The sequence below is a fragment of the Talpa occidentalis genome, unplaced genomic scaffold (genome assembly GCF_014898055.3).
Source record: "Talpa occidentalis isolate TD23 unplaced genomic scaffold, MPIMG_talOcc4v2.1 talOcc4.5, whole genome shotgun sequence".
In the NCBI taxonomy this organism is placed as follows: domain Eukaryota; kingdom Metazoa; phylum Chordata; class Mammalia; order Eulipotyphla; family Talpidae; genus Talpa; species Talpa occidentalis.
The window spans coordinates 101,236,350-101,262,869 of NW_023604861.1; the positions used below are offsets into that span (position 1 = coordinate 101,236,350).

General features: G+C 42.7%; 1 protein-coding gene across 3 annotated transcripts; it reads right to left on the minus strand.

Annotated features, from left to right (window-relative positions):
* Window positions 1–3,881: 3,881 nt before the first annotated feature.
* On the minus strand, window positions 3,882–26,520 carry CHST10 (carbohydrate sulfotransferase 10). Of its 3 annotated transcripts, none has more exons than XM_037527970.2 (7): window positions 26,459–26,520; window positions 20,540–20,648; window positions 19,569–19,700; window positions 12,503–12,594; window positions 9,525–9,759; window positions 7,852–7,957; window positions 3,882–6,376 (listed from the first exon to the last, which is right to left on the minus strand). In XM_037527970.2, the coding sequence occupies exons 2-7, from the start codon at window positions 20,580–20,582 to the stop codon at window positions 5,839–5,841; spliced, it is 1,146 nt and encodes a 381-aa protein (XP_037383867.1). In that variant the 5' UTR covers window positions 20,583–20,648; window positions 26,459–26,520; the 3' UTR covers window positions 3,882–5,838. The 3 variants fall into 3 exon arrangements, with proteins under 3 accessions (XP_037383867.1, XP_037383866.1, XP_037383868.1); XM_037527969.2 differs by having other exon boundaries at window positions 20,540–20,685; XM_037527971.2 differs by lacking the exon at window positions 26,459–26,520 and adding an exon at window positions 26,397–26,442.

Sequence of the window (26,520 nt, forward strand, 5' to 3'; positions counted from 1 at the left end):
TTGTGTATCAGATAAATTTACTAATTCACAACAGCTTCCATAGGAAGTGAAGTATTAAGAATAATGGGCAAAATAAGTCTGTTTACTTGGAAAGGTCATGTGTAGGCTCCAATATAAACACCATGACTAAACAACTAGAACTAGGATCAGTGTTTGAATCACAGAGTCAAGAACTCCAAATCAAGACTAAGTTAAGGAGTAATATAGTTTAGGAAAAAACATAAGGGAGGATTCCTAATTGGGGGCAAAATCATGATGACATCATAATTTTCTAATATTCTCTTCAATTCCTTTCTAGCAATGGACAGAAAAATCAGGACAGCAAAAGAATAGCTGACATCTTCACATATCTTCAATAAGACTAAGTGACAAGATATCTTACAAGACTCAAAATATGCACAAGTAGGTCAAATCATTAGCCATCAATAGGACCTACGTGTCTTAAGAGATATGCAAATGTGTGGAGGGGAGATAAGAGCATAACAGTAGACCTCTATAGATGTGGAAACCTGCAAATAAACCTCAGACCAACTGGCCACACGGGAGAAATTTCATAGGTTTCTATTTGGGTTGAGTACAAAAGACCTCAGAATCCCATGGAGGGGCAGTAAGATGATGAGAATGTGACCTGCACTTTTAACAAAACCTCCCTTTGATAAGGATGATGTATCTGTTAAAAGAAATGGCTCGACAGGCAGGATGCTGTAGGCTCCATCCCCATCTGTGATTATAACCTGCATCATAACCCCTGGCACACCATGAACTGGACTTCCTGAATAGGGGCTGCTGTCTTTTAATTAATGTTTTTGGCCATTGACATTTAAAGTTACTACTGATAAAGCTGGAAAAATATGTGTGGTTTTCTATTCATTGTGGTCATTCTATTTGCTTTGCTTTCTCTGTATTTGAACATTTTACATGATTCCATTTGACCTCTTCTCTTAGAAGAGTATGTCCTTTTTATATTTATTAGTTGCCCTCAAGTTTGCAATATACATGTACAACTAACCTAAGTTGACCATCAAATAATATCCTGCCTCATAGTTAGTGCCCAGTCACCTATATGCCCACCAAAGGAATTCTTTTTTTTTTTTTTTTTATAGAGGCATGTTTTATTTATTTGTTTGTTTGTTTATACATGCACTGGGTACAGTCAGAAGCACGGGAGGGTGAGAGAATTCACCAGAGCCAGAGCGGGGAGCAGAGCAGGCAGAAGGACCGAAGTACACTGCTGAGGGGAGCAGCGGGCGGCAGGAGAGGTCTGCGCGCCATGTGGGACCCTCCTCCTGTGGCCGGGGAGCAGCCAGGGATCGAACCGGCGTGGCAGAGGCCGCGGGCAGCTTCGCAACCCAGCGCTCAACCGCTGCGCCACCGGGGAGGCCCCAAAGGAATTCTTAATTTTTGTGACTTTGTTGTGAATTCGAGCATTTCCTTTTGATTTTTGAGTTTGGTGGTTAGGGATGGGGTGGCAAGACAAAATAGATATTGTAGGCTGAAAAGACTGAGACTCATGCCACACTGTGGTAAAATACTGATTGACACTGTCACCTATAATAATAAGAGTAACAAAGAGAAAACAGACTTTAGAGGAAAAGGTAGGAAAGAGGCAAAATACTAAGTGTATTGATTATACTTCTGTATTTAGGAGAGACAGAGACATACTTAGCTAGTGTAACTTAACAAATGCAAAGAGAAAGTCAAGAAATTTGGACCCTTACAGTATAGATTTCAGACAACAGAAAGAATTAGGCCTAAGCATTCAGGTAAAGAAAGTTACTCAACTTTGAGTATGAATGTGACATTCCCATCCAGTCCTTGTTTTACATGGCTTCAAGCAACCATTACCAATATACTGACAGGCTTCTTGAAGAGGTAAGATCTAGTTCCTATAAAATTCCAATAGAAGATTCTTAATATGAATGAAATTGGGATTTCCATGGTTTTACTTCAGTAGGTATAACATTTACCCTAGTTTTTCCAATAAAACTCTAACAGAAGCTTTTTTTTAAATTTACCATGTTCCCAAAATTATATAAATTTCAGGGATGTAGTCTCACATCTCAATAAATACATATGCCACACTGCACCTACCACCAGAGATCTGTTACACTTACAGAAATAACACTGTGGAAAGTCAATTTCATCTTTTGTCAGACTCTTATTGGAAAAAGTAGAATGTTACCTTTACTGAAGAAAAAGAAAATCCTGCTACTTGATACCTTCCCTAATCCTTCCAGTGTACTTGCCTTTTCTGGAAACTGTCCCCCATCTCTTTACTGTCCCCCATTTTCTTTACTGAAGAAAAAGAAAATCCTGCTACTTGATACCTCCCCTAATCTTTACAGTGTACTTGCCACTTCTGGAAATTGTCCCTCATCTCACCCCTACCTTTTAAATGTGTTCCACCACTTCCCATGCCGCTCCTTACCTGTAAGCCTGCTGTCCTGCTCAGTTCTAGAGCCCTCTCCATTCTGGTGCAGAGCTTTCCATGTCCCAGGGCTTGGAAAAGGTATGACTTGAATTTCATTAACCCTTTGCACTCCGCTGTCCCCTCTCAGGGGACATCGGAATTCTAGCATATCACTCGGATGTCCCCTCTCAGGGGACATTGCAATTTATTAGTGATTACGGGGAATTGAGTTATTTCAACGCAACTTTTTGAGACATGCATGTTTCCCTGAAGTTTTATCTTGAAATGGCACAAGAAATTAAATCAAAATACCGTAAAATTACTAAGATATATACAAGAAATGTCAGCGGGTTTTGTGTCGGACTACATATTCCCGATGTGGGACAAAGAAAACGGGACTGCATTGTGTGTTCTAACAGGAAAACACCTGGTGGCAGGCGTCAAACCACTTATTACTGTCAAACATGCATTAATCAGCCTGCAATGCATATTGGGGAGTGTTACAAAACTTATCATACTGTACAAAATTATAAACAATAAAATATTGGTTTTTTGCAAATATACATTCCTCGATGTCACCCAATTCATATAAGTCCAATATCATTATAATACGTTACTTGGTTCCAAAATTATACTAAATAATACGAGGGTCCGTAAATGCACGTTTCTGCCGCAAAGTAGCGTCGAGTAGCGGGTAGCCAATGTCCAGAATGGTTCGGAGTGCAAAGGGTTAAGTAGGTGCCTTCCCTCATGTTCGGCTGCAATCTCATTTCCCCCCTTCAAATCCAGATTTCCAGTTTTCTGCTTCTGGAGATTCCATATGAACAGGCCATGCTGGGGTTTAAGATGGGTAATTGGGGGTAGGGGCCACTGTCCCCAAGTAATCCTCTGGGAACCCTCTGTGGTAGAGGCTCTTCCATGGTGGTATCCCTGGGCCCTCCCCTGCCCCCACCCCAGAGGCTGCTTCTCATTCCCACACCCTACCCTTCTCCTTGCACCCTGCCTCCTGCTCTGTTGATGGCACCTCCTTGCCCAAGACAAGGCTAGGTTTGCTTAGGAGTGCAGGTATAAAGTTCCCTCTAGAAAGTGTGAGGATTAACTGCTCCAGGAAACAGAGAATGGGTATCCACTCCTAAGGCTTGGAAGACAATTAGAAGAACTCAGTGGAGGGCCTCCCTGGTGGCGCAGCGGTTGAGCTCTGGGTTGCGAAGCTGCCCATGGCCTCTGCGGCGCCGGTTCGATCCCCGGCTGCTCCCTGGCCACCGGAGGAGGGTCCCACATGGCGCACAGACCTCTCCTGCCGCCCGCTGCTCCCCTCAGCAGTGTACCTTGGTCCTTCTGCCTGCTCTGCTCCCCGCTCTGGCTCTGGTGAATTCTCTCACCCTCCCGCGCTTCTGACTGTACCCAGTGCATGTATAAACAAAACAACAAACAAATAAATAAATAAAAACATGCCTCTATTAAAAAAAAAAAAAAAAACTCAGTGGAGGTTGAAGGGCTGTACAGGGACCAGGTGTGGGGTCAGAAGCAGTGGGTAAGGTGGTGATGGGGAGTCCTAGTGGACACTGAGAGTAGTCCCAGATGGCAAGCTGGTGGCAATCTCTACTTGTTTGGCAAAATGTTAGAAAAATGACCCAAATGCCAGAGGAAAAGTACCTAAATCTAAAGGCTGAGGGGTGGGGGGGAAGGTGGAGGCAGATGGTCAACTTTAGTTTCTGACAGAAGATAGATAGAACTTTTTAAAAATTAGGACTAACTTTTAAGGCCTTAAATTCACATACATTATTCACAGGTACATTTCAAACAGGGAAGAGGTAATCAATCAACTCATTAGAAATGAAATGATTTTAACAATTTTGCTGAAATGGTATAGAAAAATAACTAAATGACATCCTTTGCATGTCAGTAGAGGATAAAGGCTACCACCAACTGCCCCTTCATCAACACTGTGGCTGGTAGTACATGGTTCTTGCTTCCTTCCATGGAAGGAAGCCATCCCAGTAGCCATCCCAGAGAGCCTGTGCTGCCCAGCATTGTCACCAGGCCTCAGAAACCACGTGTGGTCCCTAGGCACCATCCCCTGGAACTGCAGAACGTGTCAGGTTTGGCACATATTTTAAGTTTTATTTTACTTACACATTTACAAAATTCACGAAGCCATTTTGAGAAAGGGAAGGTTGAGGCTGCCTGGGAGAGATGGGCTCACAGGCACTGTCCAGAATTGGGTACTTGGGACTTTTCAAGGGGAAACTGTCCTGAATCTCAAGAGTCTTCCTTGCCAGGCATCTAACATGGTAGCATGGTTTGCTCATCACTGCCTGGAAGATGTTACTGGAGGCTGCCTCAGCCCAGGATTTTATTGCTGGTGAACTTGGTTATCCAACTTAGAGCCATTTAGTCCAGGATTATGGCATTATCAGAAATGGGTCCAGTGGTAAGCACTTCGCTGAAAAAGGAAGTTGAAATATGTAAGCTGCACTGATTCTGCAATGCTGACACGATGCCTGTATTTGTCTTCAGCCTCAGGGAGTACCCTGAAGAAGACAGGTAGAGAACCCCCTAGTCCCATCCAGTGGGATGGCCAAAGACAAGATGGATGTGCCCAAACCACAGAAGCCTGGACTCCAGAACCCAACCAATTCTTCCTTTTCCTACACAATCTTTTTTTAAGGCTCAGAAAGATGTTCCCTTTCACAGATGGAAAAAAAAATACACTCCCCTCATTTTCCAAAACTGGATCTCTTGGTCTGAATGAGATTACTACTTGGCAAAGAGAGGTTCAGAACTATGAATGAGCAGTACTCAAGCATGTATTCTGAAAAGATGGATCACTGTAAAGTGCCCCTGGGTCATCCCTGAATTTCACAGGTCACAGGAACAAAACCGTCGTGCAAGAATAGTTTGCCTCTGTGATTATAGCAGCGACAAGACAAAAACCAGGGGTGATTTTATTACTCAGATTTGATCTTGTATTAGCCTCTGTCATTTTGCAGACCATTAGCTTCTCCATCTCTCCTGAAAGTGCTTGGTGCTATTTCTGCAATCCACCAGTGACAGAAGGCCCCCCCATCCACAGAGCTGCAAGAGTGTCCACCTCTGTGACAAATGAGGAAAATGAATCCTAATGCCATGTAATTTTCCCTCTTGCTCTGTTAGACTGCAAGTGTTTAATCTTTTTCCCTTTTTGAGAAAAGCAAAGTCCAAATGGCATTGGTAGGCATGGGGAGTCAGGGCCTTCAGAGCACCTTATGTCCAAACTTAATTGTAACAGTCAGGGTCCAGCTTCAGGGGATCAATCACGCACAGGTCTCTGGGACACTGCCAGAGTCTTCAGAAGGAGTATGATGGAAGAAATGTCATTTCTGTGGTCATATTCACCTGGCTGGTCTCTGGTCTAACCAAGATATTTGAATTCACAGCCCTATGCATTAGTTAAGCAAAAAATCTGGCTTGTGATACCCAAAGAGTTTAAAGTCCCCTTCAAAACGTGCATACAGACGCCGGATGTCTCGTTTGCTGATGCCCAGAAAGTAGTGTTCCACCTTGGTTTTATTATACACAGTAATGCCAGGAGGGATGGTTGGGTAGGACACCAGATGGTCTATGCCAGCTTCTTTTAAGATGTATGGGGCATCATCCTCCAGGGTCTCATGGTGGCCAATCACACTGTACTTTATTTCACAGGGTGCACACAGTTCTACGTATGTCACCCAGTGAATAATGTGGTCCCCAAACTGAAGGTCCAGCCATCTGTGGTTAGGATCACCCAAATAACGCACAAAATCTTCAAACTGGATGCCCCTGGTCTCTGTCCGGTTCCTTCTGTATTTCCTGATAATGCCAGGGGCAATCTCATGCCTGTACCAAGGTTCAAAGCGGGGATTATGAACAAACTTATCTTTAAATGCAGAAATCAGTCTTTCGAAGGGATCTCTTACGATAAAAAACTTGAAGTATGTTTTCAAGCTAAGGAAAAAAATAAAAAAAACAAGAGGTTAACCTGATGCTACTGGTGGTAGCAACTGTGAGGGTAGGGAGAATGAAGAACAGTAGGTGGAAGGGCAGCAGCAGAACCGAACCTTCACCCAGGCTGAGCCCTGGGGTAAGTACCTTGCAGGAGGCTCTTATTTAACCCACTCAGCCACCCTTGCAAGCAGTCCTGTTATAATCATTGTACAGGTGAAGAAATGGGGGCTCAGAAATCTCAAATGCCCAAGGTCACAGTACTCCAAATCCTAGAGCGCCACTGTGAAGACATCTACTTAACTTATGGTTTTGTTTTATTTGAATATGTTAAAACATCAGGAATATTTGAATTTTATTCCTGAGCAGAAAAGTGTAAGGGCAGGAACTCTGAATGAGTTAGGAAAAGCTTGAAGGCAGAGGAAGTTACTTTAAGGGTGTATTCTTAAAAATTCAAAATTGCCAAGAGGAGGAAATATAAGAGGGAAAAGGGGGTAAGAAAAAATGAGAGAGGCCTGAGGCTCTAGCGGGCAGGGAAGGCAGCCTGGGTGAGCTACCAATTGTGGCATAATGGTGCCCATGTGAAGGGCTGGGAGCTGCAATGATGACAAAACAAGACAGTTTTGCGCCCTCCTTGCCAGGAACTATACTCAATGCTCCACATGTGTCTTCGCTCTTCCACTCTCACAAGAGTCCATGAACTAAGTGCTTAGGGAGATAACTGGCCAGTCTTTACCCAGGAGAATCTCTGAGCTGGCATTGAACAGCTCCATTCCAAAGGTTTGCACAAGCTGGGAAGACTGGATAATCAGGGCCAGAGGAATGAAAAGCGAAAAGCGGAAAGCAAGGCAGGCCCAAGTTGAGTTGGCACCTTGACATTTATCTGCAGCTTATACGTTCTGGTTCCTTTTAAACTTCACTTTGCAGGGCCACTTCATAGTTAACAAAGAGAGCCTCTCCCTTTATAAACTAAGTAATTTTGAAAATGCCAATGCCCATTCTTATTATGATCAGCGAGGTCTGTTTCTCTGAGTGTGTGGTCCTAGCCACACCACCACCCCCCGGGGGCAGCTACTGTAGGAGTTGGCTTACTACCTTTAGAAAAAATGAAAACTTGAGTGGGGTTTTACCTGCAACCCAAACCCCTTCCTTATGAGAAAAAGGTCATATTTAGTAAGAAATCCATAAAACTTAGCATAATCAAAGCCAATTAAAACTGACTACTCATTTCTATTAAGAAAATCAGTGTAACCTTTATTTTAATGGACTATATGAGAACCCGAGTGGAGATGTTCTGAAGGTCTCAAGGATTTGTGAATTTAAATGCACTGAACGCTGGGCATGTGCTCAGCTGCCTCTCACAATGCAAACCAACAGCCCCAGGTAGTGCTTGGAGCAATTTGGGATATACAGCAAGTACAGATCTGAGCCTTGGGCTTTATCGAAATGCCCCTTCCCTTTGAGGAACTTGCTCCTACCGCTTCTGAATTTCTGCATCACTGAAGGAAGAGAGCCGAGGGAGGCCATTCTTCTCATGGTCGTGAACCACATTTTCAGGGATCTCTTCAATGGAAGGAAATGCTCCTGGGAAGTAAACAGGGGAGAAGGCTATGTCGACTACCCTTTCAGTGCTACCCTGAAAAAAAATGATGCTCTGTCTCTTAACTCAGGGCCCATGTTCCTCACAAACAATCTGCAAAAGCCAAGTTTGTGTCTTTGAATTCTAACTGCTCCTGCTGGCAGGGTGAGAGAGGGAAGAAAGGTTTTTGATAATCAGTAAGCCAATTAAAGGAAACAGATGAGTTGGGGGGCAAGGGGACAAGGGATATCTACATCTGGCTATGCACCTAAACTGTGTTAAATTTGACATTTAAAAAAGATCACTGCATGTAAATAGAATGCCTAAAACCAGCAATACTTATTCTACTCTGCAACTGGGGGAAATGCCAGAGAAGCAGAGCCACAAAGCTGATAATTTATGGCCACAGCATCATCTGGGGCCTCTATTCCTTGCAGACAAGGTTCTCAGGCACCACACCTCCAGACCTTTGGTGTTTCCCAGGCAACCTCCAGGCATTCTATACCGGCAAGAGGCAAAGATATTTGCTGCAAGGCAAATCTGGCTACTGTTGTGATCATGATGTGATATGTCTGCAGCAGGGGTCAGAGGAGGACAAATGTCTGACAGGGCAGGGCTGAATGGAACCTGGTTCTATCCTAGAGAGAGGGGACAAAGCAGGTTTTCTTTTTTCAACTTATACAAACAGAAATAAAGCATGACTATCAAGGAAGATGTTAGGCCACCCTCTGCAAAGCTTCACCTCCATCTCTGTGTTAATTCATCATGTTAAACTCAGACTGGTGAAGAAGAGTCTGCAGGGCCATCTAAACAGTGGTCAAACATTGTTATAATCATTCCTCTCCAAAATACTTTCAGCAGCAGTCCATGCCATGCTGAGTGCTGCAGAAACAAGCAAGATGGAGCATCTGCCCTCAAGGGCACAGCAGAAGAACCATCTCCTGGGTCTGCACCTGGACCTGCTCAGGTACCTGCCCCCATTCCAGGTGAGTCTAGACAACCAAAGTATCATCCCTTTTCTATTATATGGCCTCGCAAACCTGCTACTATTTTGATCTTGCCCTTGTACATGGGTTTTGATTTCTTTGAAGTCTGATGCTTCGTACTATGTGGTAGATTTTTAAGATTTTTTGTACATTCCTTGTTTTAAGTTTGATTTGTAACCTTAATCTCCAATGCCACAAATCCAACATGCTGTCAGAATACTCAAGAAGCACATTAATTATGTACCAGAAGGTAAAGCAAGTGTCTCCCTGAACCAAACATTAGAACCAAATAAATGACAGCAAACTGACTACTAGCTTTGAGAGATCAGCACTGGGCTGCAGGACAGAGGTCCCCAGTATCACTCCAGGGCTCCCAGATCTGATTCCTGAATCAGGAGTCACACAGCAGTCAACTGACACTATGTTCCTTTTGAAGCTGAATTTAACAGAGACAGCCCATAGAGGTGTCCCTTCCTTTAGCTCCCTCTGCTGTCCTCCTCTGCCTCCCCTTCCCAGGCCACAGTGACCTTGCCTGGGCAAACCCTGGTGACCACGGACATGGACACTTGCGGGGCTCTGCACGCACCATTTAACACGATCAGCACTTTCTTCCATTGGGTGTTACCCACTTTGGGAGTCTGGCAGAAAAGAATCTTGTGCTTGTCACAGACAAATATTCGGTCTAGGACAAACTTGGAGATTGCTGTGTGTGACAGATTCTTAAGGGCTTCATCCCTGCAGACATTTCTGATGAGTTCTAGGCGTTCCATGTAGACCAGAGGTTGGACAAGCCGGCTGTCTGAAAGCATCTTCCCAGTTGGCTGCAAGTAATAAGGTGAACAGACACAAGGGCTTCATTAGAAAGCAAGAGTCTTGGGGGAGGTGTTGCTTCCTAATCTTGAATTATTAGCTAATAAGCAGAGAGAAGAATCGTGAAGATGCCCTCACAGAAACAACAGGACTGTGTAGGAGTGCTTTGCAGTTAAGGGGCTGGGATTCAGACTGCATGGATATGCTGACCCACTGTTCATAGATAACTAAGCCTCTGTCTCGCCATCCTCAGCTTGGAAAAACTAAGGAGATAGTGGGCTGTTTATTACTTTGCTGATGGCATTAAGGCCCTTAATTTGCTAGAAAATTTTCATTCAGGGATATTAGTGAAAGCAGGCCAGTTTCTGCCTCCTTCCTTTGTCCAAACTTCTCCCTCCACATAACTCCAACCCTAGGGACCAGGTGTCTACACACATGTTGACTGTTTTGAAAATACTCCGATAAACTGGTGCATTTATTAATTTTTAAAAAATGCCCTATGTCATTCATATGGGTTTTGAAAACACAAAACTATCACTCCATGTCCTCAGTTGAAAGCACACAACTAGCTTTCTCTATATGAGTTTAAGGAGAGGGGGAGGGTTTTGTTGGGTATTTATGTCAGTAAATAGCCACTGTGAGTCAATGCTAAAGCTCATCTGCCCAAGGAGTCATCAAATCTGGTGAGAAAACCCCTATGAACTGTGGGGTGAAGGCTCTGATGCCAGAAACTCCTGCCTGCCAGGAAAGGGTGCCGAGAAGCCAGCAGATACAGATGAGCCAGAAGCCCTTATCAGCCCAACTGTGAGGTCTGTGCTTAGAGTGCAAGATGCACAAGGGAATAGGTGCTGCAACTTTTACTCTGTGACTTTTCAATCTTTGAAGTCTGGTATTTTGGGGGGGGTCATCTCTGAATTATCTGGAATAGGTCTTTGAACAGTTTTCCCACTCAAAAAACAGTGCCCGTGAGGTATATTCTAGTCCACAAGCTGCTAAAGCAGTCCCTCTGTTGCCTCATACATTACAACTCCACCTACAAAATTCTTGAACTTAGGCTGCACTGTGCTCTGGCATTGAATACTATAGAGAAGTCTATGGCTGCCTCCCGTCATGATCATTTCCTTATAAAGGACCCACTTTTAATACCTGTTTGTAAGATTTTGTTGGTCCATGATTCTAGCACATGAAGAATTTTGCCAGGATTTGTCACTGTGGTTTTCTGATTTTGCCTGGGATACAGAGTCCTTTCTGCCTATACCCTTGGTTCAGGAAATGTTCTTTTCTTAGGACAGTTGGGTGGGGTGGAGCTCATGTAAGATAAAGTCATTTTAAGTTAGGGGGCCTATGTTAGCAGGAGTTTCTGTCCTTTGAGCCTTCACCCCACAATTCATGAGGTTTTCTCATCTGGTCTAAAGACTCCTCTGAGGAGAATGCTCCAGTATTTGCTTCTAATTTGTGATACAAGTGATATGACTACCAATTAAAATCCTCCCTCCCTCCTTAAACTATATTTAAAAAAAATAAACATGTTTATCATAGAAGAAAGTCATGTATCATATATATGTTATACTTAATGAATGCTTTTTGAAAAAGAAATATATGTTGATTGAGGAGAGTTATGGATTATAATGGAACACAGTTGATATTTTCCTTTTACTTTGGGGTATTCTTTAAAATATGCATGAGTATGTATACTTCTTAATTTAAAAAAAAATAACAAACTTGATTTGAAAATATTGGCTGGTGGGACACCTAGAAAGACTTGAGGGAAGTTCTAGGCCTCTGTGGATGATTGCTACCCACATTTGGGTATTTTTTTATATCCAAAGATGGCTTGGGAAAGAGAGCTCAATTTTTTTTCTCTCTTCCTTTAACATAATCCACTAATTAAAAGCCACAACGCCCTACCAGAATTCATCTGTATTTCCTCCCAGGGCTGCCCTGTCCCTTTCTTATAGGCCCTCTCTTCTTTCCTTTCTCCTCTTTTCTACAGTGTGACAACCACTATTTCCAGTCACTTCACATATGGGACTCAGCGAGTGAGAGGGAATCTCAAGGGTGTGTGCCTCATCTTGCTGGGGAATAATTAGGAATTCATGTACAAAAGCTACTTGAGGAGAAAGTTGAGAGTCCACATGTCTGGGAAAGTGAGCATGGGTGAAAAACAGCAGCTCTGGGCTCTGCCAATAACTACCACAAGATTTTGGATGATTAGCCTTTTTCTTACACTCAGTTCTCTCATCCATGCTACTCTGAGGTTGAATTAGCTACTCTCTTATGCAAGATCCCTTCTAATTTTCTAAAGTTCTCTGATTCTGGGTCAGAAATTGTTCCCACTCCTATGTTTACTCCTGTCTACCTGCCTCCCTGCCTCCCTGCCTCCACTCCCCAGACTTCTCAACTGATCAGGAATTCAACCCCATCAACATTTACAGAGCACCATGATGTACACAGCAGTGTGAGGAACATGAAAATAGAGGAACCTGTGCCTCCTCAAAGAGAAGCTAAAATCATGAGCAGAAATGATTAAGATATAATAAAAGCAGCAATTATAAGGTGGAACATGATGATAAATGGAAAGCAGCTTGATTTGAGTGAGGAGCTGGGGGAGGCTATTTCCCAGGTGATGGAGGACCCATAGGCTGAGTGGTTAACAGGTAAGAGGTAGACACTACAAGAAAAATGGGAAGAGGCAGCCCTGCTCCTGTACTGACCAGCTCAGAGGGACAGTACCCTTTGCCTTGCAGTGCCCACCTTCAGTTCCTCAGGAAATTGTTTCTCCCTGGGCAGCTTTCCTGTGTCTGGTATAGCCGTCAGTAACAGAAACTCCTGTTTGGCGCTGTATGCTAGGAGAGAGAGAGATGTCTTAAAATGTCTTCTCATGGGGAAGCAGACACACAGATCACTGCAAAAGAATAGAGTTCTAGAAAAAGACCTGCACAAATATGCCCAACTGACGTTTGACAAATGTGCAAAAACCAATTTGGTGAAGGAGCGTCTTTATAATAAATGATGCTTGAGCAACTGAACAAAAAATTAACTTTTGCCTAAACTTCACATTTTATTCAAAACAAACTCAAAATGAATCAACACTTAAATGTATAACTATAAAATTGCAAAATTTGGTAGACTAAATCTGATCTGATTCTCACCAAAATAAGAACTTGAAGTCAGCCAAGATTTAGACAAATTACAGACTGGGAGAAAATATCTGCAAACCAGATATCTGACAAAGAAGTCTTGTCTAGAATATGTAAAGAACTGTCAAAATTCAACAGTTAAAAAAAAATCCAGTTAGGAAATTAGCAAGACAAAAACAGACATTTCACTGAAGGTGATATACAAATACAAAAGGGTGTTCAACATACTTAGCCATCAGGCAAATACAAATTAAAAACACAATGACATAGCACTAAATACCTATCAAAATGACTAAAAAAAAAAAAAACAGTGAAAACTCCAAATGTCAGAGAGAATACAAAGAAACTGCAAACAGTGCTGGTGATAATGTGAAATGGCATAGCCACTCTGGAAAAGCTTGGTAGTTTCTTAAAAAATAAGAACACAACTACTATACAACCCAGAAATTGCATTCCTTGGCATTTATCTCACAGAAATGAAATTTATATTCACAAAAAAAAATCTATACATAAAGGTTTGTAGCCACTTCACTTGTAAAAGCCCCAAACTGTAAACAACTCAGATGTCTAAGCTGGCACAGTAACCGGTTAAGCAAACCAGTGACTGGTTTATTTCAACAGGTGATTGGTTAAACAGCAACACCATGGAGTACTACTCAGCAATAAAAAAGGAAAAATCTACTGATACATACAGTAAGCTGGGTAAATCTCCAGGGAATTACACTGGAGGGGGAAAAAATGCCAAAAGGTTACATACTGTATATAATATTCTTGAAATGACAAAATTATGGGGAAGAGATTAAATTAGTGGTTGCTCTGGGGGCAGGGTTGGGAATGAGGAGGTAGGAGTGGCTAGAAAAGAGCACCATGAGGGATGCTTATGGTGATAGATATGCCTCTTTACTGTCATCCCTGTTAAAATGCTGGCTGTGGTTCTGTTCTGTAGTTTTGCAAGATATTACTACTAGGGAAAGTGAGTATAGGGCACATAGAGCTCTGTGTTATTTCCTCCCACTGCATGTAACTCCAATGAGCTTGAAATAAAATAAACTTTAAAAACAACAACAGGGCCTCCCCGGTGGCGCAGCGGTTGAGAGCTGGGTTGTGAAGCTGCCCGCAGCCTCTGCAGCGCCAGTTCGATCCCCGGCTGTTCCCCGGCCACCGGAGGAGGGTCCCACATGGTGAGCAGACCTCTCCTGCCGCCCGCTGCTCCCCTCAGCAGTGTACTTCGGTCCTTCTGCCTGCTCTGCTCCCCGCTCTGGCTCTGGTGAATTCTCTCACCCTCCCGCGCTTCTGACTGTACCCAGTGCATGTATCCAGTGCATGTATAAACAAACAAACAAGTAAATAAATAAATAAATAAAACATGCCTCTATAAAAAAAAAAAAGATTAAAAAACAACAACAACAACAAACTAGCAGTCAAAGAAAGCAGATTAGTGGCTGCCTAGTGCTGGGGTTGAGGGTATTAGTGGATGATGGCTAAGGAGTATGGGATATCTTCTTGGGCTAATGAAAATGTTCTAAAATTGATGGTATTGACTCATGTACAACTTTGTATACTGAGTCACTGAATTGTAGTCTTTAAATGGATAAACCTGTTTAAAAATTCTACAAAAAAATTAGTAAAGTTAGTGCTTACACAAATTAGTTCAAAAATTCATGGAAATTGAGATAAGCCAGAGAATAATTTACAACAAACTGATTTCTGACAAACCTTCGGAGTAGAATTTGAAGTTAATCTTCAGATAGCTACAAAGAAACATTTTCAAAATTTTGCAAACACTAGTACATATTAAGAAAAAGGAGTTATAAATTAAAAGCATAAAAAACAGTTCTATAGAGGCATATTTCACTTTTTAAAAATTAAAATCTCTTGGGCCATTAGCACCAGCACTTTGCACACCACTCTCTGCCCCCATTGGGGCAGTGTTTAACACTCCCAATCCCCGAGCCAGTGCTTCTGCCAGCAAACACCTGTAGCCCCATGTTCTCCCTGCGTAGCATTTTCCTTCCCTGCACAAGGGTGATACAAATGTCTTATATGTGCCTGACAATAATAACCCATCTCCCCATCTCTTAGACCTTTGATACATTTGATTGCAATACAAGCTCTTCCACATACCACTATAAATCCTACTAAAATATTTTTCTCCTTTTCCTCTCTCGGTTTGAGTCAAAGAACAATCCTAACCGAAGCTGTGTGCGGGGGCTGTTCTGTACCTGCAATAAGCACAAAGAGCACAGAGTATAAAAATAGATAAAACCATCATGCATCAGCCCCCAAAGTTCCTGAATGCACTGAGGGTTCTGAGTGACCAATGTCTACACATCTTCCTCTTTTACAACCTTGTCCTCTGAGCACTGCAAATAAAAAAATAACATTCCACACCCGTCTGGCCACTGAGTGTTCCTATGACATGTCCGATGATTAGCACTGCAGCGCTTAGCTCTGCCACAGGCTGCACATGGTTTCACAGAAACCTAAGTATCTTAACAACATTTTAGAGAGAAAAATGTATCCTAATTTCTAAACATTGATTTATGGATAAATTTTTGAAAAGCAACCCATTTCACATACTTGGAAGTATATAAAAAGACTATGGTACTGTAGGGCATCTCCTCTTTCAGTGCCCACATTCCAGTCAGTTACCTGCTAATTTTAAAAATTTTTATTATTTAATCTCCAACTCCCCTCAATCCTGATTCAACTGATAAGTATAATTTACATTTGGGTTTGTTTTTCTGTTGGCTTGCTGACAATCATTTATTTTCAGCAGATGCTGTTATCCCCACTATGATCAAAGAATAGGTTCTCACCCTAGCCTTTGGGGGAAGAGTCTACCTTCATAACCAAGCATTCTGGTCCTCTAGCATGGCCAGGTGTCTTCATAAGGTACTAGCTCACTTTCACAACAGGCATCATTGTATGTATAATGTTTCACAAAATGTCTTCAATTTGTCACGTGATGTTCTGCCATGCTTTTTAGAAGTGATCATATCCACTGCTCCCATCCCTTACCACACTGTGAATCTAGTAACCCAGAGTCACCAACTCACTGCACACACTTCCACTGCTCCTAACACATGCTGGGCGGAAGGTGTGCAAAGACACTCATGTCACTACTGTCTTCAAACAGCTTACAACTGAGTGGAAGGGCCGAGTCAAGGCAAAAGATTGGAACAGAAGCCAGAACACCTGTCTACACACACACACACCAGGTTCACAAAGATGCCATTTTTAAATCCTGAACCTCAATATATAATGCCACCAGATTCTCACCACTGAATTCTCACCACTGAATAATTCTCACCACTATTATTTCTCTATAATAAAGTCTAGTTATAATACTTGGCCAATCTGACAATGAAATTTGTTAACCAAGGAAGATTCATTGCCACAAATATCACTGTGGTTCCACTGCTGAACTGAAAGACCATGTACAATTTTTTCTTAAACATTGATTTTAAACAGCAGTTCAAGACAGATCTGCTTTTCCTCTCAGCTAAAGTGGAATACCCTTGTGTTGTCAGTTATTCCCTCGTAATGATACTTTATGGTGGCTTTTGGTTCAAAAACAAAAACACTATGAACACAAATAAAATAAACTCCAACATGTAAGAAAACCCTTACAGACATATATTTACAACCTCTTTCAGGTTCTGAGATCTACTAGAGGATTTTAACTGCTTCCCCAGACAAAAGAGCACTTAAGGCTAAAAGACTCTACCTACTAAACCCCAGCACCCCTGGGTGGGGGTAGGGAGCAGCTGCATAAACACCCTTGACTATGGTCCTTTCTAAGGGCCCCCAGAGGCTGAGTGTTTAACTTCTCCTGGTGCTTGATCCCTGCTTAGTCATCCAGACCTGAAAGACTTCCTGTGTGTGAGTTTGCCGCCTTCGTTCAGAATTCAGCCAGTGGACATCCATCTTTATGTCCAGGTACTAAGGTACTAAGGTTAGTACTAAGGTTAGTACTAAGGTTAGTACTAAGTACTAACCAGGTACTAAGAACAATTAGATAAGAGCCTACATGGTCAAGACAGCTGTGCTAAGTTGTAGGCCTGACAACAAAGGGATCACCACACATGGCAGAGCTGACACTGCTCTCACAGGAGACGGGACATGTGTAATGGGCTCTACATATCTGGCTCCACCAGATATGTCCAGGCCACTGCATTCCCATTTACTGACTACAGGAACCACACAGTCACATAGACCATCAAAGGGCAGAGGAATTACCACTTGTCTGCAGGGCTGCAGCTATTAGGTGAGCGGCGCCGAGGACTTTATTCCTGGTTTAAAATCCTAAAGACTTTCATCCTTCTTTACAGGTTTTACCTTTTATCCCCCTAATTTTTTTGCTCTCCTTCACAAAACCCTCTCAAGTTTTCACACTTTTCTGAGAACATTCAGTACAAAACTTGCCACATCATAGCAAATGACACCCCGTTTATCAGATCCCATTAAGGAATGAGGTAGTCTTTAGAATCTATTCTGCAGCAAATATTAAAGCTCAATGGCACATAACTTACTCAACTGTTTTTGACAAATGTCTCAAAATAGATTATACATACTTCTACTTTTTTAAGCAAAATAATCCACAAACAATTTAACTTCAGAACCTGCCTTTTAGGTTCTTCCAATCTTCAACTGCTTTTCTTACCAGGAAATGACACTTCAGAGAATTAAGAGTAAAACATGAGACTCTTAGTAACAAGATGTCATAATCTTGGTGGCTTTGTCACTCTCTTGTCTATATTCACAGTTCTCCCATGGGCCCCAACCCTCAAGATTAACTACATGTGGTCTGTAGTGGGGTCCAAGCAGCAGAAGGTTTACAAAGGCCCCCAGATGAGTTTCAAGTGCCAAGGGGTAAGAGAACCAGTGCTCTGACTCTTTATGCAAGGTCTCCAATATAGTACATATAACTGGAGAAATGGCCAGACTGTGGAGCTGAGATCACTGTCTCAAATTCCAACAACCCTCCTTGCTATTCTGACAGAGGTTCTAGTCCTGGTGTGAGCCCTGACTTTCTGGGCTTATCCATGATGTTCTGTGATGCTCCTGACCACTTCACATACCTGCAGGTGTTAACACCTCCTTCCCAAGGCTGTGAAAACTACTCAGTTCTCATGAGGACTCCCTGCAAGGGGAGGGTGGAACTTGGGATGACAGCCTGTCAGGGCCTCAAACACCTGAGGGCCTGATGGATGTGACTGTGGAATGGAGAACCACTCCCTGGGGCTTATTTTAGGGGATCCCACTTTTGCCTGCAGCTCTGCCTTCCAATCTTGTTCCTCTACAGATGGGGCAGGCAATAGGGAAGAAGGGAGCAGGAGGTATGGGGCATTGGGTAAATCTCAACAAAGTTGGGGAAACAGCTGGGAACTCTGGGGGTAGGGGAGGACGGAGCAGCACCTGTAGCCCACAGATTACAGGCTGTGTAGGCTCCAAAAGAAAATGGAGGAAAACTGCTGATATGGCTATTTCTCTAATTTCCCTATCCTAAGGGCTGCCATTGCAGGAGGATGTGTACAAAGCATGGTGCAGAAGGGCCTCCCCTGGTGGCGCAGCGGTTAAGCGCTGGGCTGCGAAGCTGCCTGCAGCTTCTGCAGTGCAGGTTTGATCCCTGGCCACCGGTGAGGGTCCCACATGGCACGCAGACCTCTCCTGCCGCCCACTGCTCCCCTAAACAGTGTACTTCGTCAGTCTGTCTGCTTTGCTCTCCCCTCTGGTTCTGGTGAATTCTCTCACCCTCCCGCACTTCTGACTGTACCCAGTGCTTTTATAAATAAATAAATAAATCTTTACAAAAAATAAAAATAAAAAAACTTAAAAAAAAAACAAAAACAACAAAGCATGGTGCAGAACAAGATGCTGTATATACCCACTTTCACAAGCACCTTCCCAATCTAGAGCTACTCCCCAGCCTTTCAGTATCTTCCATGTGCCTTGTCTCACTTTGCCACTGAAAGGGATCACCTCAGGTTTCAAGATGACCCTCACCATACCTCCTTACATGTACCCAATGATTCACAACTCATAGAGCTGTGTACTCAGGCTAATCTTGGAACTGTCAACATAGAAAACATACCATTTTGTAAAGAAAACACTAAGGCCTGGGTAAGCAAAGAACAAGGGCAGGACCTGGAACAAGCTGTTCTGAGACAGGGTTTGTGCTCTTTATATGACCTCACCTGAACACCTATGCCAAGTCAAGGTGAGTTAAAAAATCCTCAACTTGATGTATATGTATTTAACTCACCTTCCTTATGGTGACTGTGGCCACCAGGGCACAACACCATCTGGCAGGCTAGCCTGCTCATCCATCATGGCTGCACCTCACACCACCACCAAGCAGGACGAACTCCTAAGCCTGAGCCCCAGCAAAGCACTGACACTGGTGTTGCTGGGAGGAGGCCCACCCAAGGAGCCCATAAAGCATGTCCCACTCATCCCCAGGAGAGGTGCTAAGGAACACCTATCCATCCCTTCCAACTCCCCTCTCACACCACCGTAACATAAAGGATTTGGATGTCATGATCTCCAAGGACACTTTTGGCATTAAAGTCCTTTGCTTCTGTGACAGAGGTCATCTATCTGTGCATGCACTCATGAACAATGTCACAGCAAGGTCTGGATTAGCCAAACTCCATTCCAGGAGGAAGCATACCTACCATCAGGGTCTTTAAAGGTCAATGTGATGAATTTGCTAGCCACCATGAACATGAAGATCACCCAAAAGCATGCGGCCAACAGAAGCCACTGGTGGTGCATGTTGTCAAATGTCAGCCATTCAGTGATTCTTCCTGGAAAACACAAGCAAAATGCCCCTGGTGCTTACAAATAAATCGATTCAACAAAAGGTGATTTTAAAAAACAAAACAGATTATTTCAGTGAATAGCATCAATAATAATATTTTTGAATTTTCTGATATGATGGGTATTTTACTTAGTATTTAACATAATTTTACTTTAAATTAATAATATTAACTTTCAGATTTGGTAACTAAATCAAATGTAAGATACCTGAATGGTAAGGGATCGTTTCTATTTGTTTTTGGAATCCTGGTAAGATTTTTTTCAGGTTTGCCCTGTGGGTGCTTTCTGGCTCAGGCTAAAGCAAAATGTGTTGTTGGTCTCCAGCAACAGCCTGGAGTCTGGAAGTGGGTGGGCAGAAGGAGGTGCCAAGGGCTAGGCCTTTCTTGCAATTAATTTGCAGAGGGCAGAAGGTATACTGAAGCAATTATGAATAGGCCGTGTTTAAAGTCCTGACTTGGTGGCGTAGGCAGTTAAGCGCAGCACTGTGAAGTTGTTCACAGCCTCTACAGTGAGGGCTCGATCCCGGCTGGCCTGGGAGATACCCACATGGCACGGCAGACCTCTCCTGTCTCGCCTACTGCTCCCTTCAGCAGTGTATTTCAGTCAGTCGGCCTGTTCTATTCCCCGCTCTGTCTCTGGTGAATCCTCTCACCCTCCAACACATCTGGCCTGTACCCCAGTTCTTGTATAAATAAATAATAAAAAAATCCACTCTAACTTAAAAAATAAATAAAGTCCTGACTTGCTGACAACCTGTAGCCACAACTAGAGATTTTAAAACAGAATGGAAATAAATGCCAGAGTCTCTTCATCTCCATTCACTTGCCTGCAAGGGCCTGTGTAGAACCTTGGGGGTGGGGGGTTTTCATACTATCACCTCCCAGAAGTGATGCAGGGCAGGTCAGTCCTCAGCACAGCGCACAAGTCACACTCTGCTGCAGGGGACACACAACCGGAAAGTAGCAGTCAGTTCTTGACAAGAGAAACAAAAAAAGGGTGTTTTATTTTACCTTTAACACAGTGTTCCTTCAAGTCAAAGCAAAATTTAAAGAGATGGGGAGGAGCTGGGCTGGTTTCAATCATCTGACTGAGGCCATCCAACCTGGTGGCAAAACACTGGTTCTTTCAAAACAGTGTTAGTGACAAATGATTCCAGAGAGCTTCTGTGCACTAGGTGGACAGAGCTCAGCCCTCACTAAGGACTTGGGTAATCAAGTCTCCTCCTAGCCTCAAATTTTACTGCTTATAATCTCACTGAACCCAGGCATGTGAAAGCTAGTTTCTCTCCACAAAACCCAGCAAGTGGGCATCTAGACTACACCTGAATATATCCTGTGATCAGGAGCTGATCATCTGTCATGCAGCCTATGACATATAAGGAGGGTCCTGAGTCATCAACCTCTATCATCCTCAGGTGCTCACTGGTTAGACCCAGTGTGTTTCCTGGGGTCTCCAAGTAGAGTTGCCAGATTAAACAAATAAAAATGTAGATAATTAAATGTCAGATAATTAATAATGTTTAACAGTAAGCATGTCCCAAATATAATATCAGATGTACTTATACTAAAAAATTATTTCTTGTCTCTCTCAATTTCAAATGTAACTGGTTGTCTTGTATCTTATCTGGTAACGCTACACACCGAGGGGATGTCAATCCCTCTTTAACTGCTGAAGCCAGCAGGCCTATCTCAGTGGCATCTCCCTTTCTCCCCTCTGCCACCCCTTGTTTGAATTTTGAAACTATTTCCTTGCCAGCAGAGTCAAAGATGTAACTTGTCCACCTGGCCATCTCCCAGTCTCCAAGTCATTTCCATAGGTAGAGCAGGGAGTATTCTAATCAGGCACAAGCATGGTATCACATCATGCATTGATGTCTAGGTCTCTAAAAACCAGCAGAAGTACCAATAAAATCTAAAATCTGCTAGGTTGGGTCTTTATGAATTCTAAAAGTAGTGTGTCTAGCTGGCTGTAACATGCTTTTGCTTAGAGATTATATGCATTCTGAATCTAGTTATCTACCTAAAGGTGTGATTACCAGTCCTGGCTGAACATCAGAATCACCTGGGGAGAGGCAAATCAGTAAAATTTGAGAGGAAAACCCAAGAACAAAACTGATGACTCAAAATACTTAATGAAAAAAAAAAGAATCAGCTGGGGAGTTTTAAAAAACTATAATAATGTCCTAGTCCCCAAAAACATCCCAGCTAAGATTACACAAATCTCTGGAGCTGTATCCTGGGAATGTTTTAAAAGCTCTGCATAGGATTCTAAATGAACAACCAGAACCAAGAACTACTGTACTAGGCCCCCAATCCCACACAAATTCCCTGGGAACGTTGTTAAAATGCAGATTCTAGGCAATCTAACATAATAGCCATTCTCCCACCTCCTTCCATTATAAGAAGGAAAATTAGTAGCAAGAGAACATCTCAACAACTAGAGTCTATTGATACTCTGAATTACATGCACGCTGAATAGAGAACTTAAGGTTTAATTAGAATCAAAGACCTTCCATCACTGTTCCCAGTTACTTTCTTTTCCAGCCCTCCCTGGAACTAGACTCTGTAGAATTAGGATTTGGTCTGATCTTAAAAAAACCATAACAATTTGCTCCATTTTTTTTTCTAAAGAAGGAATTTCAAATTCCCTTGGCCCCAGCACCTCCAAGCCTCCCCTACTGTCTGCATTGTTGCCTTGATTACATAAGTTCTCCATGGACTTTTCTTGAGTCCAAAAATGACACCCTCAAGGCTCACTGTTTCTGTCTGCAAAGTCTGGGGTCTTAATATCACAGTCCTTATCCCAAGGCTCTGCCAGGAGCCACTGCTCTCTCTGCAGTCCAGTAACAAATGGCCTTTCAAAAGCCTGACATTTTCTGTAATTAATTCTTTGTTCAAGAGCGAGACAACACCCAAAGTGTCTCTTGTAGCTAATGGTAGCAAATCTGACTGTCCCCTGTGGTCATGATGTACACTCTAAGCAAAGCCCTTCATACCCCAGGGGTGGGAATATTCAACTTCAGAGGAAATCCATCTTTCCTATTTCCAGTCAGTAAATGGGATTTCCATGTGGTCAAGATGTCAGGATCTGAAACCAAGTCCTTTGGAAACCCACAAAGCAGGCTGGTGGTAAAAGAACATAAAACCTCCTGGGAAAAGCAAGAGCCTAACTGAACCTAGGAAAAAAAAAAAAAAAACATTTTTTTTCTCTCTAAGAGAAGAGCAAAAACAGTACACATTTTACATGTTTATAATTACCAATACTGATACTATTATATCTTTTGGCCAAATTCTCCCTCCCCTGCATTTTCAAAAAGCTTCTTGTAAATTCATTTCGCTCAGCTGCCAGTAAGTTCCTGTCAGGGACTCCCCCCACCTCCCCCACACACACTGCGTTTGAGTTGTCATGTAAAAGCATAAAGCCTATGTGAATGTGTGCTGAAGACTCTGACTCCAACCTTCCATGTTCAATGTTTACTATGCATATTTGCTTATTAAAAGTTCTGAAAAGTCCTGGGGTCAATAAGCCCACCTAACTCAGCTGTTTAAAACAGTTTTTTCCCCAAATGTCACTCATTCATTCAGCAATATATACCAAGTGCCTACTCTTACCCAGGAGTTGTTCTAAGACCTAGGGATGTGGCAAAACACACTCCCATGTACTTTGATCCAACAGAGGGAGACATGGCATAAATAGTCATGCATGTATAGATCACACCAGGCACTAACTGCCATGGCTGATGACAAAGAAGGGTGTGAGGATAAAGAGGGTGATATTGAGGAGACATGGACTAGAGAGAAGGAACAAATTATGCAACCACTAGGAGCTTGGTTTGGGTCCCAGAATCCCCAAAGCAGTAAGGAGGCCATTGTCCCTCATGCAGAGTGAACAAGAGAAGGAGTGGATCAAGTGGGGAGTCCCATCAATGACACTTTATGAAGGTGGAAACTCATGGATCCCCATCCCATCACACGTGCACCCTAGAAGAAGATCCTGTGTCCAGAGTTCAGTTTTTAAAACATTCTTTCAAAGTACACCCAGATACTAAAGGGAAGGTCATGAAGTAAATATGGTAATGCACAAGGAACTAGTAACTCTGGGAGGATGACCAGGGGAAAGGGAAACGATAGCTAGCTGAGGGCTGAAAAAATGGGGACATCTTATCGCCAGCACTTTTATACCTTTTAATTTTGAGCAAAAATTCATTAACTAATCAATGACATTATTAAACTACAAATTAATAAAATACTGTGCATTTAGCATATATATAAAGTTCTATTACTTTCACTATAATTTTTAAATTCACAGTAAGGATTTCTCTCAATCTAAGTTCAAAAATTTCCTCTGCTTATTGTGCCATCGTCATCATTTGCCATCTTAGAATGACTGATTGTCCTTAGTTACCAAAATGAAATACATTCCTATCTCTATCTGGCCAAAGAACATAGCTGAGTTAAATAGGTTCTCAAGAGAATGAAAATGAACAGCAACCACCTGTATGTGCACCCTGCCCCTAAGGCACTGCTTTTCACAGGTACTGAATTCACCTAATCCCCAGCCTGAGAGAATGTTGCCATTATTATATTTAAGAAAACATTCTACTTACATGTGTACATACTCCTACTTGAAAGTTTTAAGTTTCCTAAAATTTCCATATGAGCAAGAAAGGAGTCAGTAAGAACACTAAATAACATGGATCTCAAATGACTTTCAAGTTAACATTCTCCTCCCTACGGTCTAAGGCCTATGATCCACCTTTCCTTGTAGTATTTGCCTCCCCTGAGGTTCTTGGTTCCTCTTGTTACTGAACTGAATAACTGAAAAAACAGTAAGTACCATTAGAAGTTGTAAGATCAACTTACTGCACATAACTTGGTTGATATGTGAACTAGTTAACCACTTGCCATAACTCAAGCTTATTTTGCACAACAGGTCTCTCATAGAGATGGGTCATATTTTGATTTCTTGGTAAATAAATAAGTATCCTAAATATACCAAAAAATGTAATTGTTTTAAAAGAATCTTCCCTTCAATAAGAATGAATTGTTTGTAGCAAAAATAATCAATCCTATTATACCTGTTTTACATGTTTGATAATGGGTGGAGGATACCTATATAAGATGATCAAATCGTCCAATGGAAGATGTTTTCTGGGTTTTGTATTTCTTCAAGCTTTAACAATCTGACAAATTTTAGTAAAATGTCTTATCATGGTCACAGAAGTAAAGAGATTTCAGATTTAATAGAATTAGCTGGCAAAATAAACATTCAACTTAATGAATACATGATACAGCCCAAGCTGCCTGTAACACAGTTTAGCTGTGTTTCCCTCTACTCTTAAGTTCTTTATATTAAAATTAAAAGCAGGGCCTCCCCTGGTGGCTCAGTGGTTGAGCGCTGGGCAGCACCGGTTCGATCCGCCGCCAACAGTGAGGGTCCCACAAAAAAAAAAAAAAAAAATTAAAAGCAATTTCATGTTGCATAGGTGGAAAGATTAAGCATGCTGTACTCACATCCAGAATCTTCCAGATCTACATCAGAAGAAAATGGACTTTTTGGTTTCTGTAATCTGAAAGGTCCACATTCACCTTTCTCCCCATTTTTATTTCTGGTTCTCTACCACCTTTTCATTGTGCAGCCTCAAACATTTAAAAACTGAGCCGAAAATAACTGCAAATTATTCAAGATAATTCTTTCCTTCCTTTGTTCACTTTTATAGACACCCCAGTTTTCATTCCAGGAAGGCAAGAATTCCTATCAGGTATTTCTTTGAGAATCTATTATTCAGGGTTAAAAGCAAAGGTGGATTTGTACTTCCATCTTGAAATTCCAATTTTGATCCAAGGATTAAGCGTTTATTATAATGAGGGAAAAAGAAGACCATTTCTCTCTTTGTGTCTTTTCTTTTCAACTCAGTCCCTGAAGAGTGAATTAAGTAGGTGTTGCAGATCGGCAAGCCACAGCTAACCTGAACTGCCTCATTTTAAGAACGCCTGTGCCATTTTTCACTCTGGCAGTTAAAACTAACCAAGACCCAACTCTTCATGGCCCAAAACCTAAGACTTGTTCCAGACAAAAACAAACAAAAAACCTTTTATTGACAGTCCTCCCATGTGGTTAACAAGAACCTGGCTGCACTGCCTGGCCCTTTCCTGCTTGGAGCAGACTTGGAAAACAAAACCTACAGCTTTTGGAAAACCTGCCTCATCTTTCCCAACCAGTAGAGCAGAAATTTATGCCTCGATCTCTAACTTCTGACAGGCCTCGCGGATTGTCAAAATCAGAGATAGTCAAAAGCAAAGGCCAAAAGCACCCTGGCAGGAAACAGGCATTCCCAAGTATTGCTTCCTTCTCTCCCACCACAGCAGCAGCGCTCAACTGGGCTCCTCCAGGATTGCACACGCTGGTTCCTTCTCCCCTGCTCCTGCTCTCTCTTCATGCTCCCTGGACGAGAGTGGAACATTTCCTTTCTTTCAAAGGCACATTCTCACTCAAGGATCTCAGAAGTGCATCAGAGATCACCTAGTACCAATTACTCCACCCGACCCTGCACCCCTCAGCAAGGACGCCGCCTTCTTGCATAATTAACGTGAGAAGGTTGCTCTCCACAATCCCACCGACTAGAAGGTCCCCGAGTAGCCCAAACACACCGGCGTGTTGCTCGGAAAGATACTCCGCCTCACCCGCTTCTCCGTCCCCCGGGGGGAGGCCAACAGCCCGGGGCCCGGGGATGCTCGAAGCTCACCCTCCGTGGAGCCGGGGCTAGCCGGGGTCCTCGGGCCCTCCCGGCCCTGGGCGCGGCTCCGC